The sequence below is a fragment of the Mytilus galloprovincialis genome, chromosome 7 (genome assembly GCF_965363235.1).
Source record: "Mytilus galloprovincialis chromosome 7, xbMytGall1.hap1.1, whole genome shotgun sequence".
Lineage (NCBI taxonomy): Eukaryota > Metazoa > Mollusca > Bivalvia > Mytilida > Mytilidae > Mytilus > Mytilus galloprovincialis.
The window spans coordinates 27,958,032-27,975,625 of record NC_134844.1 but is presented as its reverse complement, the minus strand read 5'-3'; the positions used below and the strand labels follow the sequence as shown (position 1 = coordinate 27,975,625).

At 30.3% G+C, this 17,594-nt stretch overlaps 1 protein-coding gene across 1 annotated transcript in view; it reads left to right on the top strand.

Annotated features, from left to right (window-relative positions):
• Nucleotides 1-845: 845 nt before the first annotated feature.
• The window catches only part of LOC143081612 (uncharacterized), an 88,742-nt gene continuing 71,993 nt past the window's right edge, over nt 846-17,594 (top strand). The window contains exon 1 of the mRNA XM_076257394.1: nt 846-1,230. Coding sequence (XP_076113509.1) covers nt 1,113-1,230 — 118 coding nt within the window. The 5' untranslated portion in view covers nt 846-1,112. The remainder of the gene's footprint in view (nt 1,231-17,594) is intronic.

The window sequence follows — 17,594 nt, the reverse complement described above, 5'->3', positions numbered from 1 at the left end:
GAAAGTAAACAAATGGTCAGAAAATGGTCGTCCATGATACCACATAACTTGGGACATATAAATTCGCACACAAACACAACACGCTGTTAAGCAGAACTAAGTGAACGTCCTAAATTCACGTATTAAAAGAAGAACAACGATCACTTTGAAGGTTGGGAAATTTCATATGGTTTAACATCATTGGTAATTAAATAACAAAGAAGATTTGTAAGATATCTTTTGTCTAAGTATATACGGGTATTGTTGAAATGTTCATAAAATGGCATATATATCGTTTCATATTTACAAAATTAAGCCATTACAACCAATTCCATGTACTAGTAGTAGATTACAAGCCAATACGATCGGTGTTGTATTCGAAGTGAACATGCTTAACATTTCTGGGGATATGATTTCACTCATGATTTAAATGGAGACGGCGTTTTACAAATTTCAGTGTGTCACGTTTCTTATTTGTTACTTCTGTTTTTGTCTGTCCACCTGTATTTGTTTTCTGTGGTTGTGGTTTTTGCATTGTCATCAGAACTATGAGTGAATGATTCCTAACTCGACTTAGCTGCTTTGTTTTTTTTTCTCACCATTCCATTTGTATATTCTTGTATCTGGATAATGAGAAATAGAAAGAAATTACAAATTCTGTCATCAACAACATGTGTGACAGATTTTAATCAGATTGGATGAACTAATCTGCATAGATTGTAAAATATGTACCATAATTGTAGGTTGAATTGGCTTGTTAAATCGATCGTTTTATTTTCATCAATAAATGTCAGCGGCTTAAGCAGAAGTACTATGAATTCACATCTGATCGTCAATTCTATACACGTTGAGCTATCGCCAGGAAATGTAATGATTACTTCTAAAACTATGTAATACTCGACAGTAACTAGCCTGATTATTACTTATTTTATCTGTGTTGGGTCAGTCATTTGTTTAATAACTATTAATCAATGCAATCTTAAATAGTCGAAACTTTTGCAATAATACCATTGGTTAGGAACTAATAACGGTGCAACTTTATATTTTTTTTTAATTTGAAAATGGAATAGAAATGGAAAAACAAATATTTCAATGTAGATATTTCTAGTTCAAGGATTTAACTGAAAGTGAAAATGGCAACGAGAAAAAGAATCGACAGAGCATCCAGTGTTATAATGAAGAACATTGTAGTCATTAGTTTTCTTAGTAGTATTCTGAATACTGTTCTTCTGTGTATCTCAGCATCAAAAGGTAAGAATATATTCTTCCTTTTCAATTCTCTAACATCTGCCAATTTATACTAATGTATTACGTATTCGTGATTTAAATACCAATCATGATGATAATAATGTTTTATCCACGGTACAAATACGATTCATTGCTTAAAACTAAGCAGATACGTTTTCTATTTAAACATAGAATGATTTCTCTCTTTTTATACATACTATATGTATAATAGGCTTTTGATTAGAAACCTGACACAAGTCACCGTTGTATGTGTTTTTAGTGAACAATGGGTTTCGAACGAGAATTTTTCATAGATTCAACATCTGGTTGTATATCAGCAAGGTAAGCACTTTGAGTTTGGTTTCAGTATCTGTGGCTATTTTTTGTTTTTGCTAAAATACGGTGTTTTTTTTAAATATCTTTAATACGGCTATTTAAAGGTTTATTGATTTTCTTCATTCGATTTCTATTGTATTTTCTTGTATGTACCTTTTGTTGTTACACTGATTGAGATAGCAATAAGAGATGAAATAGAAAATACATTAAAGTACCCGTTTACCTTCGCTGCATGTATATATAAAAATATTAAATGTGGTATGATTGCCGAAAACAACTCTCCACAAGAGACCAATATGACACACAAATTAACAACTATAGGGCACCGTTCGGCCTTCAAAAATGAGCAAAGCCAATACTGCATAGTCTGCTATAAAAGACCCCGAAATGACAATGTAAAACAATTCAAACGAGAAAACGGCATTATCTTTGTGCATTTGTGTTTTTGTATAATTCACGGAGTTTTTCGTTGGTAGATAACGTGCATCGTTTGTCAGTAGATTGTTATTACAAACTTGGTAAATTGTTGATCCACTATGATTAGAAATTCTGTTGGGGAAATGATTGTTTCCATATTCGGACATGTTTTAGCAATAGCTGTTGTAACATGCTACGCATTTTTTATTAGATATACCGTTGTCATAATGGTTAAAACATTAGTGTTGGTAGTTATATAAAGTGTTTGATATGTATTGTTGTTGCATAAACTTTTTAATATGTTATTAAAATTTTTGCGTTTATGAATTGTAACATTTTCGACCATCAAGGGATATTAATTTTTATGTGTTGTTAATTGTTAAATTTTACTACACATGTCTATTTTTACTTGTTTCTATGCAAAAGTAGCCTAACTGAAGCGTGTTTATTTCAAACGATTTCTACACCAAAAGATATCCGCGAGAATCCACCATTACCATAGGTACACAAATTAACGCAACTAATGTACCATGCAGGTTTTCATTTATTGATTGCAGTTTCAAAGTGAATGAAACCTTTCAATTTTTTTGTGTAAGATGTCAACAAAACGACGGCAAACATTCTCGTATACTCTTTATTTATTATAAAGTCCAGGAAATATATAAACAAACGTCAACAAAATATCTCCATTTGTGATTATAGGAAGTACTAATTTAACACTGTATTTAATTGAAAACAACACCATTACATTCACTACAAACTCCTCAGAGTCTGAATTGACCAGTTTTTGTGCTCGACCAGTAAAATCGAGCACACATTTTACTCGACTAGTCTCGACATTGTCTCGACTGTACTTAACTGTACTTAAGTGTACTCGACTAGGTCTCGACTAGGTCTCGACTTTACTTAATTAGTCTGATTCAGTACTTGATGATCTTTGTGTAGTCTGAAATGGTCTTGACCAAGGCTCGACCTGTCTCGACCTGTCTTGACTAGTCTCGACCTGTCTCGACTCAGTCTCAACCAGTCTCGACCTGTCTCGACTAGTCTTGACCTTCAAAATTTAGTTTTGACTGGTGTAAATCAGCCCATCTAACTAAATTAAATATTGATCTTAAAAAATTCAAGCTTATTAGGTAGTTTGATTTATTGCTGTGAAATGAAAGAATTTAATTTTACAATACGTAAAAAAAAAATTATTATATAAAAATTCAGATAGGCATCTTTAATTTTTTTTATAACTTTTTCAAATCAACTTGGATTTTCATCAAACTATGCAGATATCTTAGATATATATCAAGCTTACTGAATCCCATTTCATTTAGTTTTTTGTTGTATTGCTGTAAAATTTAAGAATTAAAGTAATTTTGGTAAAAAAAGCTAGGATTTGCAATTCGGACAAAATAGAGATAGTACACTTTAATTTTTTAAATAACTTTTTCAAATCAACTTGGATATTCATCAAACTATGCAGCTATCTTACATATATATCAAGCTTACTGAATCCCATTTCATTTAGTTTTTTGTTGTATTGCTGTAAAATTTAAGAATTAAAGTAATCTTGGTATAAAAAGCTAGGATTTGCAATTCGGACAAAATAGAGATAGTACACTTTAATTTTTTTCATAACTTTTTCAAATCAACTTGGATTTGCATCAAACTATGCAGCTATCTTACATATATATCAAGCTTACTGAATCCCATTTCATTTAGTTTTTTGTTGTATTGCTGTAAAATTTAAGAATTAAAGTAATCTTGGTATAAAAAGCTAGGATTTGCAATTCGGACAAAATAGAGATAGTACACTTTGATTTTTTTAATAACTTTTTCAAATCAACTTGGATTTTCATCAAACTACGCAGCTGTCTTAGATATATGTTAAGATTACTGAATCCCATGTCATTTAGTTTTTTGTTGTATTGCTGTAAAATTTAAGAATTAAAGTAATCTTGGTATAAAAAGCTAGGATTTGCAATTCGGACAAAATAGAGATGGTACACTTTAATTTTTTTCATAACTTTTTCAAATCAACTTAGATTTTCATCAAACTCTACATATATCTTTGCAATATATTGATCTTACTGAATCATAGGTTGTTATTTTGTTTGGTGTATTTCTGTCAAATTTAAGAATTTAATTAACCTAGGTCAAAAAGCTACGATATTAGAAATATATCTTTTCTCATAATTTGGGAAAAAGTATACATAACATATTAATATAATTCCTTTAATGTTTTATTCCTTTTGATATAAACTATATAAATATATCAAAAAGGGATGAAATATTAGAAATTATTAAAATAGTTCTTCTGATTTGTGGTGATTTATAAAGCAATACCTTCTGCTTGGGGCAAACTTATTAAAAAGATCACATCTACCAGAGAGTTTTAAATTCTAACTAACATTTATTCAAAGTTGCAACATCCTGTTAAATCTAAATCGCAGGGCTTTTAATTCACTAGATAAGTAATACACGAGTTTAAGAAAAGTAGGGCTTTCTTTTTACCTGTAAAACTCACGTGTACTGATGTAATTAAATCATGTATAGTGTCATGTCATTAAATTTGACAAAAATATATTTTAAAACTTCATAACAACCTGGGATTTAGTAAGATCACCAAGGTAGCTATATAGTTTTAATAAAATCCAAGTTGATTTGAAAAAGTTATTAAAAAGCTTAAAGTGTACTATCTCTATTTTGTTCGAACTGCAAATTCTAGCTTTTTTGACCTAGATTAATTTAATTCTTAAATTTTACAGCAATACAACAAAAAACTAAATGAAATGGGATTCAGTAAGCTTGATACATATGTAAGATAGCTGCATAGTTTGATGCTAATCCAAGTTGATTTGAAAAAGTTATAAAAAAAATTAAAGTGTACTATCTCTATTTTGTCCGAATTGCAAATCCTAGCTTTTTATACCAAGATTACTTAAATTCTTAAATTTTACAGCAATACAACAAAAAACTAAATGAAATGGGATTCAGTAAACTTGATATATATGTAAGATAGCTGCATAGTTTGATGCAAATCCAAGTTGATTTGAAAAAGTTGTTAAAAAAATTAAAGTGTACTATCTCTATTTTGTCCGAATTGCAAATCCTAGCTTTTTATACCAAGATTACTTTAATTCTTAAATTTTACAGCAATACAACAAAAAACTAAATGAAATGGGATTCAGTAAGCTTGATATATATGTAAGATAGCTGCATAGTTTGATGCAAATCCAAGTTGATTTGAAAAAGTTATAAAAAAAATTAAAGTGTACTATCTCTATTTTGTCCGAATTGCAAATCCTAGCTTTTTATACCAAGATTACTTTAATTCTTAAATTTTACAGCAATACAACAAAAAACTAAATGAAATGGGATTCAGTAAACTTGATATATATGTAAGATAGCTGCATAGTTTGATGCAAATCCAAGTTGATTTGAAAAAGTTGTTAAAAAAATTAAAGTGTACTATCTCTATTTTGTCCGAATTGCAAATCCTAGCTTTTTATACCAAGATTACTTTAATTCTTAAATTTTACAGCAATACAACAAAAAACTAAATGAAATGGGATTCAGTAAGCTTGATATATATGTAAGATAGCTGCATAGTTTGATGCAAATCCAAGTTGATTTGAAAAAGTTATTTAAAAAATTAAAGTGTACTATCTCTATTTTGTCCGAATTGCAAATCCTAGCTTTTTATACCAAGATTACTTTAATTCTTAAATTTCACAGCAATACAACAAAAAACTAAATGAAATGGGATTCAGTAAGCTTGATATATATGTAAGATATCTGCATAGTTTGATGAAAATCCAAGTTGATTTGAAAAAGTTATAAAAAAAATTAAAGATGCCTATCTGAATTTTTATATAATAATTTTTTTTTTACGTATTGTAAAATTAAATTCTTTCATTTCACAGCAATAAATCAAACTACCTAATAAGCTTGAATTTTTTAAGATCAATATTTAATTTAGTTAGATGGGCTGATTTACACCAGTCAAAACTAAATTTGAAGGTCAAGACTAGTCGAGACAGGTCGAGACTGGTTGAGACTGAGTCGAGACTGGTTGAGACTGAGTCGAGACTAGTCGAGACAGGTCGAGACCGGTCAAGACAGGTCGAGACAGGTCGAGCCTTGGTCAAGACCATTTCAGACTAGACAAAGATCATCAAGTACTGAATCAGACTAATTAAGTAAAGTCGAGACCTAGTCGAGACCTAGTCGAGTACACTTAAGTACAGTTAAGTACAGTCGAGACAATGTCGAGACTAGTCGAGTAAAATGTGTGCTCGATTTTACTGGTCGAGCACAAAAACTGGTCAATTCAGACTCTGAGGAGTTTGTAGTGATTATATATGTCATAAAACCGTCTAATGATTAATATATCAATCACATCATTTGAGGCATCTTAGGGGCTATTATTTGTTCCAGTCAACTAGCAAATTAACCATTAATAAAATATCTTAAAGTTGCAAGCATGAAGTTGCTTTGTCATTTTTTAAAGTGTTACACTGCCGCTCATTTTCATTGCCAATAAGTGCATATTTATTTATTTGTTTTGTTGGAATGTTTGTCTATTTTTGACAACGTGAAAAATGTTGAAATTTCGTATTTGATTTGTTGGCTATAGGTGTTTGTTTTTATGGTTTTGATATTTTTCCTTGTTCTCCTTCTGCAACAAAGGTCATAGAATACGAGAAAGGTGTGTGCTGATCCCGTTGTTAATATTTCAGATGACCTTAATACTTCATACCATGTTTACAGATACATTTTGTTCGAAGTAATGTCGGTCATGTGTTTATTGTCTTTGGTCGCAGTTTAATTCAGGTTTAAGTGACAGCTATCTCAACTATAATAAGTAATAGAATACCTATGTTTGCTACTAGTATATTAAGGTTATTTCTATTTTTTTTAAATATCTGTTGAACAGTAGTAATTTGAACTTGGCAGTCTAATGGGTCGGTGATCAAAGGTTAGGTTAATGGTCAGGTCCGTTTACCCGACTGGAATGTTGCATATTATTTATTATTGAGAGATGAGACTTAAATAAAATATTAAATTGAATTGCATCTTACATTGACTTATGTCCTAATTGATTGATTGTTGATTGCCTAAGGTACAGTACCAAATATTTCATGCATGTCTAGAACAAAAACAAATATATAGTTTTTACAATAATTAGATCATGTAATAAGGATCTACAACCATGGAGAGCAAGATCTTTGGACTGCTACAGTAAAATGACATGTAGGCGTTTGTTTTAACATGTTATATTCGCCTTCCGAGATCAAAGGGACCAGACAAAAGTTATCATAACTTTAAAATGTTCTCTCCTAAATATAATAAGTTATAATTTATTATTAAAAAATGCAAATAGTACATTAAACAGTTATAAAAGTTTAAAGAAGTCACAAAAACATTTCACAATATCCTATTGAAACAAACAAAAGTCCTACATCACAATGTTTTTATATCAGCAAACTAAACTAGAAATTCATAAGGAAGAAAGAAAATATGTACTAATAGGTGAACAAAGTTTTCTCGACTAATTTAGGAACGTATTTTAATTCAGAGTAAAATATTCAGTTATTAGTGTAACGGGATCATAAGATTATATGTAGAATACTTCTCCAGTCAATTTTATTCACCAAACATGCATTAAAATCATAAACTAGCATTTAGGTTTCGCGGTGATATGAATAAAAAAAGTCAATGTTTTATAAAAGAAATTATATGATCGCATTAAATGAAATCTTCTTTCTGAATTAACATAGACAATGATTTTCAGAGTTAAATTATAAATAGATTAATGATATCTTCCGTAGAATTACATAACATGCAAATCTAATTTCAAAACATGGCAGATATATTGTTTTGTTGACTAAAAGAGGTTAAATCTCACTAGAATACCAATCACTTCATATTATTCTTAACCTTTCCAAAGACAACTTTGAATATTATCAACAATCTGCTTTAATCATTTCCTTACAGGTCCCATTAGGCAATGTTTGTAGGTTTTGTTACTAAAACATATCGTAACGCTTAGATTTATGTAAAAGATTTTTGTATCTGTATTTAAATGTCATTAAAATGAAAACGTTTCATTGATTGGTTTATACATTTTAAGCCATTGCGTTGTCAGTTTATTTTCGATTTGATTGTTGATTGCCTAAGGTACAGTACCAAATATTTCATGCATGTCTAGAACAAAAACAAATATATAGTTTTTACAATAATTAGATCATGTAATAAGGATCTACAACCATGGAGAGCAAGATCTTTGGACTGCTACAGTAAAATGACATGTAGGCGTTTGTTTTAACATGTTATATTCGCCTTCCGAGATCAAAGGGACCAGACAAAAGTTATCATAACTTTAAAATGTTCTCTCCTAAATATAATAAGTTATAATTTATTATTAAAAAATGCAAATAGTACATAAAATAATTATAAAAATTAACAGAAGTAACAAAACAATTTACAATATCCTATTAAAAAAATAAGAGCTTTATGTGACAATGTTATTTATCAGCATACGTAACTATTTTAATTGAAAAGGAATAAAGAAAATATTTATTAAAGTGTAAAAAAAAAGTCTTCTTGGATAATAAAGGAACGTATTTTGATTTAGAGTAAAATATTCATTTAGTAGTTTACCGAGAAACAATACTTCTCTGGTTAATTTTTTTTTACCAAACATGCATTAAAATCATAAACTAGCCTTTAAGTGTCGCGGTTATATGATAAAAAAAATCATTGTTTAGTAAAGTAACAATATAATTGCATTAAATGAAATTTTCTTTCTGAATTATTTAGATAATGATTTTTCAGAATTATATTTTAAATTAATTTTTGATATCTACTGCAGAATTACAAAACATGCCAATTTAATTTCAAATATGGCTTTTCTGCACTTTTGTACGTAACAATGATTAATCTTTCGATGTCGATTTATGAGATAATCAAATGCCTATCATTTTGAGGAATTCGTCGGAAGCTCATGGTATGCTTCCGTAATATTTTAATATTTAAACGAAAATATTTAAACCTGGTTTTATAGCCAGCTCAACCTAAAGATATTGATTTGTTAAATCATGATGGTTTCGCGTTAATAAAACAAAGTGCGCGTTGGTTGTCTAATTAAATATATAATAGTTGTTCCACTTTTCATTGCAGCCAAAGGGGTTTCACCTCAGCAAAACAAAATGCGCTTTGATTGTAGTAATTTTGATTTGTTAACATCAAATTCATATATATACAGGTTTTTATTTACATTTGTGTTGTCAAGTGTGTATTCGTTTCACCAAAACAAATTATGTGATGTTTACATCCCTTTTCAGATCGATCATGAATTGTAATTTCCTATTATGAAAAGATTACATTGTATAGCCTGCCTATTATAACCTTATAATTATAATATACGCTTCTATAAACTTAGATAACCCAGAAGACAATGGATTCAATGAATAACTCTGAACGTACGTTAACTGTATTTGATGTAATGTAGCATAGTCATTCGAACCAACTATTCATTGCTTGTACTCGTCCGAAAGCAAGATTGTAAGAAAAAATCCATGGTGTTATAATGCTATTGTTTATTGACTTCAATTTCCGACTTGACGTGAATTTTAATCACCTTTCTTGTTTCAATGAAATATTCAGATGACTATAAAACTAGAAACAGGGTAAATATCTTAAAAAGGACACCAACAAAGAGGATATCCAACAATCGCGAAACTCTCATCTGGGCATGAATATGTGATTTTGATAGTCATTGTATATTTACAGTCAATACATTGTGTACAGAAACAATGCTATTTATCGTTTATCGTTCAAATCAAATAAATACCTTGATCAGTACATTATTTACCACGAAATCACGATGATAAATTTGACGAAACTCTGAAAAGCTTCTCCAAAAGCTGCCACTATAATAATACAGACATTGATGTCAATTGCCTTCCAGACAGCATTTACCACGCTATTCCGTTCGTTGCTTTTTTTTGGTAATACAGGTCTTCAAATATTTTACTTTTTACATATGCTTTGCTAACATATATCACTTAAATATAATATCCCCCCCCTCCCCTTAAAAAAAGTTAACCGAAATCATCATATCACCGAGAGCTATACATTGTTTGAATTCAATGGTAAATTTTTGGTCAAGTGACTTATATGAGTGATTTTTTATCTATTTATTTTATCTTTTAAGATAATGGGAGAAACACGCTAATATTACCTGTACAACAACGACCCTTCAAGAATAAGAACTCATGATATTTTTTGCTATTAGATTTGAATTGTTTTTTTCTATATATCAGTTAAAGTTGACTCTAGTAGTCGTTCTGCAGTTCTGTATTTTTACTATATATATATAAATAATGGACAGACTCTAACAGATAAGTAATTAACCGTTATTAAGTCATTATTTGTAAAAGAAAAGCATTATAGGTAAAAGTACGGTCTTCAACACGGAGCCTTGACTTACTCCGAACAGCAAGCTTTTGTATATCAGAAAGCTAAGCATTTGAGTTTGTTTTCAGTATCTTGACCATTCTTTGCTATAGTACGGTGTTGTTTATTATTGTTTTTTATTATCTGTTAAACTGCTATTTAAAAGTAAAATGTTTTTCTTCGTACCGATTTTTATTTTATGTTCTTGTATGTACCTTTTGTTGTTACACTGATTAAGACAGCAATGAAAGATGAAATAGCAAATATATATATATATATAAAAAAACCCATTTTGTAATAGTTTACCTCCGCTGCATGTTTATATGATAAAATTGAGAATGGAAATTGGAAATGTGTCAAAGCGACAACAACCCGACCATAGAGCAGACAACAGCCGAAAGCCACCAATGTACATTTCTGTTTTTGACAATTCACGGAGTTTTTCGGTGGTGGATACTGTACATCGTTTGTTAGTAGATTGTTTTTATAAACTGGGTATATTGTTGATCCACTATGATTACAAGTTAAGTTTGGAAAGTGGTTGAATCCATATTCCGGCATGTTTTAGTAATTGCTGTTGTAACACGCTTTACAGATTTTACAAAACCAATGGTTAAAACATGAATTGTGATCGTTTATAAAGTGTCATATCATCGGGAATCAAATAAAAGGCAAATAATGTTCAAATTGAAAATTATCTATTCTATATCCGTCTTGTCGCCCATCTATAATGTTATGTACATGTGTTGCTGTTTCAAAGCAGAAACCCCAAAAGTTGTTATCTTGTATGTATGGGTTATTGCTGAGACATTGATAGTGATATATGATATCTTTATTTAAATTGAATGTTAAAAGTATCCAAAGAAATAAACCTCTTTCGAACTTTAGTAGTTTTACTCGTGTTGCAAGCAACGGAAAGGGAGCTTCGAGTTTCTAAACAGGTTAAAAATCAGGAGATTAAGCTGACGCGTTTGCAAACGTATTTCATGGACCACATGGTCTTTTATATGCTTTGCTAGGGTTACCCTCCTTTCAGTTTTTAAAAGAAGGGAGAAAAACCCAACAAAACAACTTCATACGATTGATTATTCACGTCTGTTTGCTTCGATAAGTCGCTTTAGTTTTGGTATTATATGTAATGATTAGATGAAAATATAATAATAAATGATAACGAAAATTAATATATTTTCGGATAGAGACAAGCCCTCTTAACGATTTGCATGTTGTATTTTCGTTAAATTAGGCATTACTTATTACAAAGAGCTCACCGTGTTAACTTGCAATAAACTCTCATTTAATATATTATAGTAAATAACATCGCCATTGTTAATATTCCTATACTCTTTAACATCAGACTATATAGACTATGCCACGAAGGCATTATACTCCTATTCCTTATTACCTATGTTTGTTTCTTTCAAACCGAACAAAATATAAGTATAATTGATGATATTTGGAATACAAGTCCAAAAGACCAAAATTACAATTGGTTAAATATATGTTAGATAACTTTATTTATATTGAACTTCAAATAAATGCTTGCGCAGAAGTTACGTTCTTTCTGTATACAGTTAACGCTACCTTCAGGTAGCAACGGGGATTCTACTTCAATTATAATGTCTAATTTAACCGTTTTGGGAATAAAAAAGAAGAACATTATTTTTGAAAGCAATTGTATCGAGCGTAAAAAATGCATACTGGAGATCTAGACCACCACAAGAGTAACATTTGTAAGAGATATGGTCGCCTGTACCACCCAATCTGTCAAAAACGTACTTATTATGAAAGATAAGGTGTCTCTTTAAACAAACACAATACAATAGAGTCAGATATATAACTGTTAGAACTGTTCCTATTACTTTGCATTAAACAGAACCTATTTAAACACGTTATCTAATGTCTGTAGAGTTCTGTTGTAGGAAAACATGTCTGGTTCTTTCCATCATTCTCTCTGTTCCAATAGAAATTACCAAATTGAACATGACTTTATTTGTCGTCGTGCTAAAATGCATGTAATAGATGACAATGGACACAGAAAACAACTCCAAGTATTTCCTCGTACATCTATGGCGAACCTGAAAACGTTATGAATAATTCATCAATCGTCCGAGTAAACAGTATACTCTACATCTTCACTTTGATTAAACTGTTATGTTGACCTTTTCACCTACAAGATCATGGCCAAACATTCCTTTACATTTTATTAAATTTAACGGTTTTGTTTTAGTCTTCGCATTTCAGTAGTATTGCACAATACAACGATATCGTGAGTGTCCAAGCAAATTAGTGTATATGATTACAATACAGTCGTGTTTCACACTATAAATGAATGATATCGATTTCAAATTCCCTAAAACATATGATGAAATTGATAGCCTAGTTGTTAGAACATTAAACAAGACATTTATAAAGCCGAAAGAAAGACTTACTGGACAGTATCTTAGATTAGATGATAGCACAGGTATGGTCCCACTTTTATGTTTCCCCATAATATAGATTGCCCGAAACTGCAATTTTATCAAGTTTTTGCAATTTTTTTGCGTTATAAATTTTTGCATTTTCGAGGGATTTGATATTCTAGGTGGTCTTGGTTGTAAAATTGTACTATACATGTCTTTTTTGTTTTGATTGTATGCAAATGTAGCACAAATGAAGCGAGCTTATTTCAAATGATTTATACATCAAAATATTTCTGAGAAAACTACCATAACAATAGATTACAGGGTACACAAAGTAACCAAACTAATGTACCATGCAGGTTTGCAGTTTCAAAGTGAAAGAAACTTTTCAATAATAATTTTTGAAAATTTTGTGTAGAATGACAACACGCGACGGCAAAAATTCTCGTTTACTCTTTATGTATTATTAAGTATAGGAAATATAAAAATACGTCAACAAAATATCTCCTTTCGTGATGTTTCCATCAATATGATTATAAGAAGTACTAATTAATACTATACTGAATTAACAACAACACTATTATGTGGTTGCATAACGCGTCATAAAGCAGTCTATTGGTTGTACCAGTCTCAAGTAAATTAATCATTAATAAGATAGAATAAAGTTGCAAGCATGAAGATACACGACTATTTCTTTTAGTGTTACACAATCATTCATTGTCGTTGCCATTAAGTGCATATTTAATTCATATATTTTGTTATATTGGATGTACCAGTCTACTAGGAAATTAACCATTAATGAAATATCAAAAAGTTGCTAGCATGACGTGGAACTGTCATGTTTTATAGTAGCACCTCCGTATATTTTCTTTGCCATTACGTGCATATTTATTTATATATTTTGATGTATTGTTCGTCCATTATTGACATCGTCCCAAGCGTAAAAATTTCTTGTTTATAAGATTGGCTATAAAGTTGTTTGATTTCTTCTAATTGATGTTTCCTTTCATTCTCTACTGCAAAAAAGGTCGTGCGATGCGAGACTGCTGGGTGCTGATCTAGAGGGGTTATATTTCAGCAGACCTTAATACTGCATTCCTTGTCTACAGATGAATTCTGCTTCGAAGTTCGGTCGGTCATATGTTTATTGTCATTCTCCTTGACCAGGTTAAGTGACTGTCTGCATGGCTGTGTATTTTTTGTCTAGTAAATACTGAATTGTATATAACATATATATGTATATATATAAGTAATAGAATATTTATGTTTTTGGTTGGATCATTCCTAGGTCACTATGTTCGTCAAACAGGTTTCATTTTTGACAATTAAATGGATCAGTGACAAAAGAGTTATGGTTTTATGGAAAGTTTCGTAAACAATTAATTCATAACTATGACCATATCAATGATAATTCTTGTCAACACGGAAGTGCTTGCTACTGGTCTGGTGATACCCTTGGGAAATTAACTCTGCACAAGCAGTGGCATCGATCAGGTGGTTCTAAATAAACTCATCATAGATATTAGGATTGGCATTTAGTATTTGCACCAAACGCGCGTTTCGTCTACAAAAGACTCATCAGTGAAGCTCAAATCGGAACATGTTAAAAGGCCAAATAAAGTACGGAGTTGAGGGGTATGTGGAACCACAAATTCCTAAATGTTTTGCCAAATACATCTAAGGTTATGTATTCCTAATTCAACGTTTTGTGAACAGTTAGTTTATGATTATGACCATATCAAGGATGATTCTAAATTATAAATTAATTCACGATTTTTACCACAGAATTACATAAAATTTCAAATTTATTCTAAATATAACTTTTCTGCACTTTGCATGTAAGTTACATTACTGTGTCGATGTCTCTTTATGAGATAATTAAAAGTCTCTTTATTATTTAAAGGAATTCAGCGAAGCATCTGATATGCTTATTAAATATTTGAACGGAAATACTTATAAATGTAATCCTGACACCCTTTTCGAATGAATTATCAATCCGATTAAGACCCACATTTACTCATTTTCCAATTATCCAGCATTATCAAACTTGAAAACTGATATGGTGTTGAATATTTCTTAGTTGTTTATGGTCAGAAACTTTGACTGTCTCTCTGGTATCTATCGCCCCTCTTTCAAAGACATCTATAATGTTTTTGGGTAGTCGTCAATTATGACACTTTAAAAGATGGATTTAGTAAGTTGAAATATATATTGTGGGTTATTTTAGAGGGAATATATTGCCTAATCATCTGCAGTACTTATTTAAAGATCTTTAAGATTATGGCTATTAGGGTGTTGATTAAATTAAGTCATAAACTGCAGTTTTTAATAACAGTACATGATCAAATTTGCGAAAAGAGTAGCACATTTAATCCCATCAGAATACCAATCACTTCATATTAAACTTTACTTTTTCAAAAACAACTATGAATATCTTCAAGCAATACACCAAAGGCTTTAATCATTTCCTTACAATTCCCATTAGGCTGTTTTTGTAGGTTTTGTTACCAAATATTATCGTTACGCTTAGATTTATGTAAACGATTTTCGTAACTGTATTCAGAGAAATGTACAGTTAATAGTCATTGAACGGATACGTTCATTTGATTGGTTCATACAGAGAGAGATATAAGTAATGTGAGTTAAACTTGTATGGTATTTTAATTTCAGATCCTGACTGATCCATAAAAACATTACTTTATTTGTTGTTGTGCTAAAATGCATGAAATATGACAATGTACGAAAGAAAATTATTCAAGTATTTCCTAGAATAACTATTTGGAACTTGAAACGTTCTGCATAATTCATCAATCGTCCGAGTAAAGAGCATACTGTACATCATCTCATTGATTAAGCTGTTATGTCCATTTTTTCACCTTCAAGGTTAAGGTCAAACAGTCCTTTACATTTTATCAAATTCACAGTTTTTATTAAGTCTTCGTATTTCATGAGTATTGCAGAAAACCACGATATCATGAATGACTTAGAAAATTAGTGTACATGGTTACAATACAATATATTTAAAACTTTAAATAAATATACTGATATTAAATTTTCCAAAATATAAGATAACGTTATCAGCAGTTTAGGTTAGATGACAACATAGTTAAGTCAAACTTTTAAGTTTACTCATATTGTAGAATGCACTAAACTGCAATGTGATGAAGATTTTGTAAACATTTAAGTATTAAGTTAAATGTATAGGAAGGACATTCCATGGTTAATAAAACAACATCAGATAAAAAGTAGTTCAGTTAGATATATATTGTTGTTGCATAATAAAATAATGAAATTCATGCGTTTATAAATTTCCGCATTTTTGAACATCAAAGAATCGTCTCTCATTTTGATTTCTGGGTATTTTGAATTTACAAAGCAATTAAAATTGTCTTTTTACTTGATTGTATGCACAGTAACCTAATTGAAGCGTGTTTATTCAAAACGATTTCTACACCAAAAGATTTATGAGAAAACCAACATTACTATAGGTTACATATACACAAATTAACACAACTAATGTACTATGCACAATTTCATTTATTAATTGCAGTTTCAAAGTGAATGAAACATTTCAATCATATTTTTTTTTTGTGTAAGATGACAACAACACGACGGCAAACATTTTTGTATACTCTTAATTATGTATTATAAAGTCTAGGAAATGAAAAAAAGAAAAAAAAAAATCAAAAAAATGAACTCTTGCTGTGATGTGTCAATCAATATGATTATATGAAGTACTAATTTAACACTTTATAGAATTAAAAACAACTTCGTTATATGGGGACGAAGTTCCCAATTATGGTAGAAAAATCAATAAAAAAAAATTCGGGAAAACAGTCTTTGAATAAAATGTATATTTATCAACATATCAACAAATATAGGAAAGAATTCAACACCCAATCATTTTTAATAATTGCTTGATATGAGAAAAAAAACCGTTACCTGGATAACAGCGTTTCTTTGTTTACATTGAATATGACGTCATAACTTAAATAACGTCACAACTAAATCCCTAACAACAGAACCAATATCGGAAACGTTACGGTATTTCCGTTTCTTTCATCAACGTGTTTGAATTAAAAAAAAAATAATACAGACTTCGTCCCCATTCACAGGTAATGCCTGCCTCATATTATCATATAAGGTTGCATGCCCCGTCATAAAGCAGTCTGTGGGTTAATGTATTAATCACAATATCACAGACATCATTTGTTCTATTGGTTGTACCAGTCTCCTAGTAAAGTATCCATCAATAAGATATTTTAAAGTTGAAAGCATGAAGGTGCACAGCTTTTTAGTGTAACACCACCGCTCATTCTCATTGCAATTAAGATCATATTTATTTTATATATTTTGTTGGAATGTTTACCCTTTGTTGACAACGTAAAAAAGCGTGGACATTTCGTATTTGTATTGTTGGCTATAGGTGGTTATTTTTTCTCTCTCATTGATATTTTCCCCCTTTTCCCGCCTGCAACGGAGGTCGTAGAATACGAGAACGTTGAGTGCCATTCCGGCCGTATATATTTCAAAAGACCTTAATACTTCATACCTTGTTTACAGATACATTTGTTTTCGGAGTTTTGTCGGTCATGTGATTATTTTCGTTGACCTCAGTTTCAGGGTCGAGTGACTGCTACCTCAATTATGCGAATATATATGTTTGCTATATAAAATTCATTCCTAGGTCTTCATACCTATTGAACAGGAGTCATTTGACCTAGAGAGTCAAATGGAGTAGGGATTAAAGTTAAGTTTAATGGTCAGGTTTGTTTATCCGAC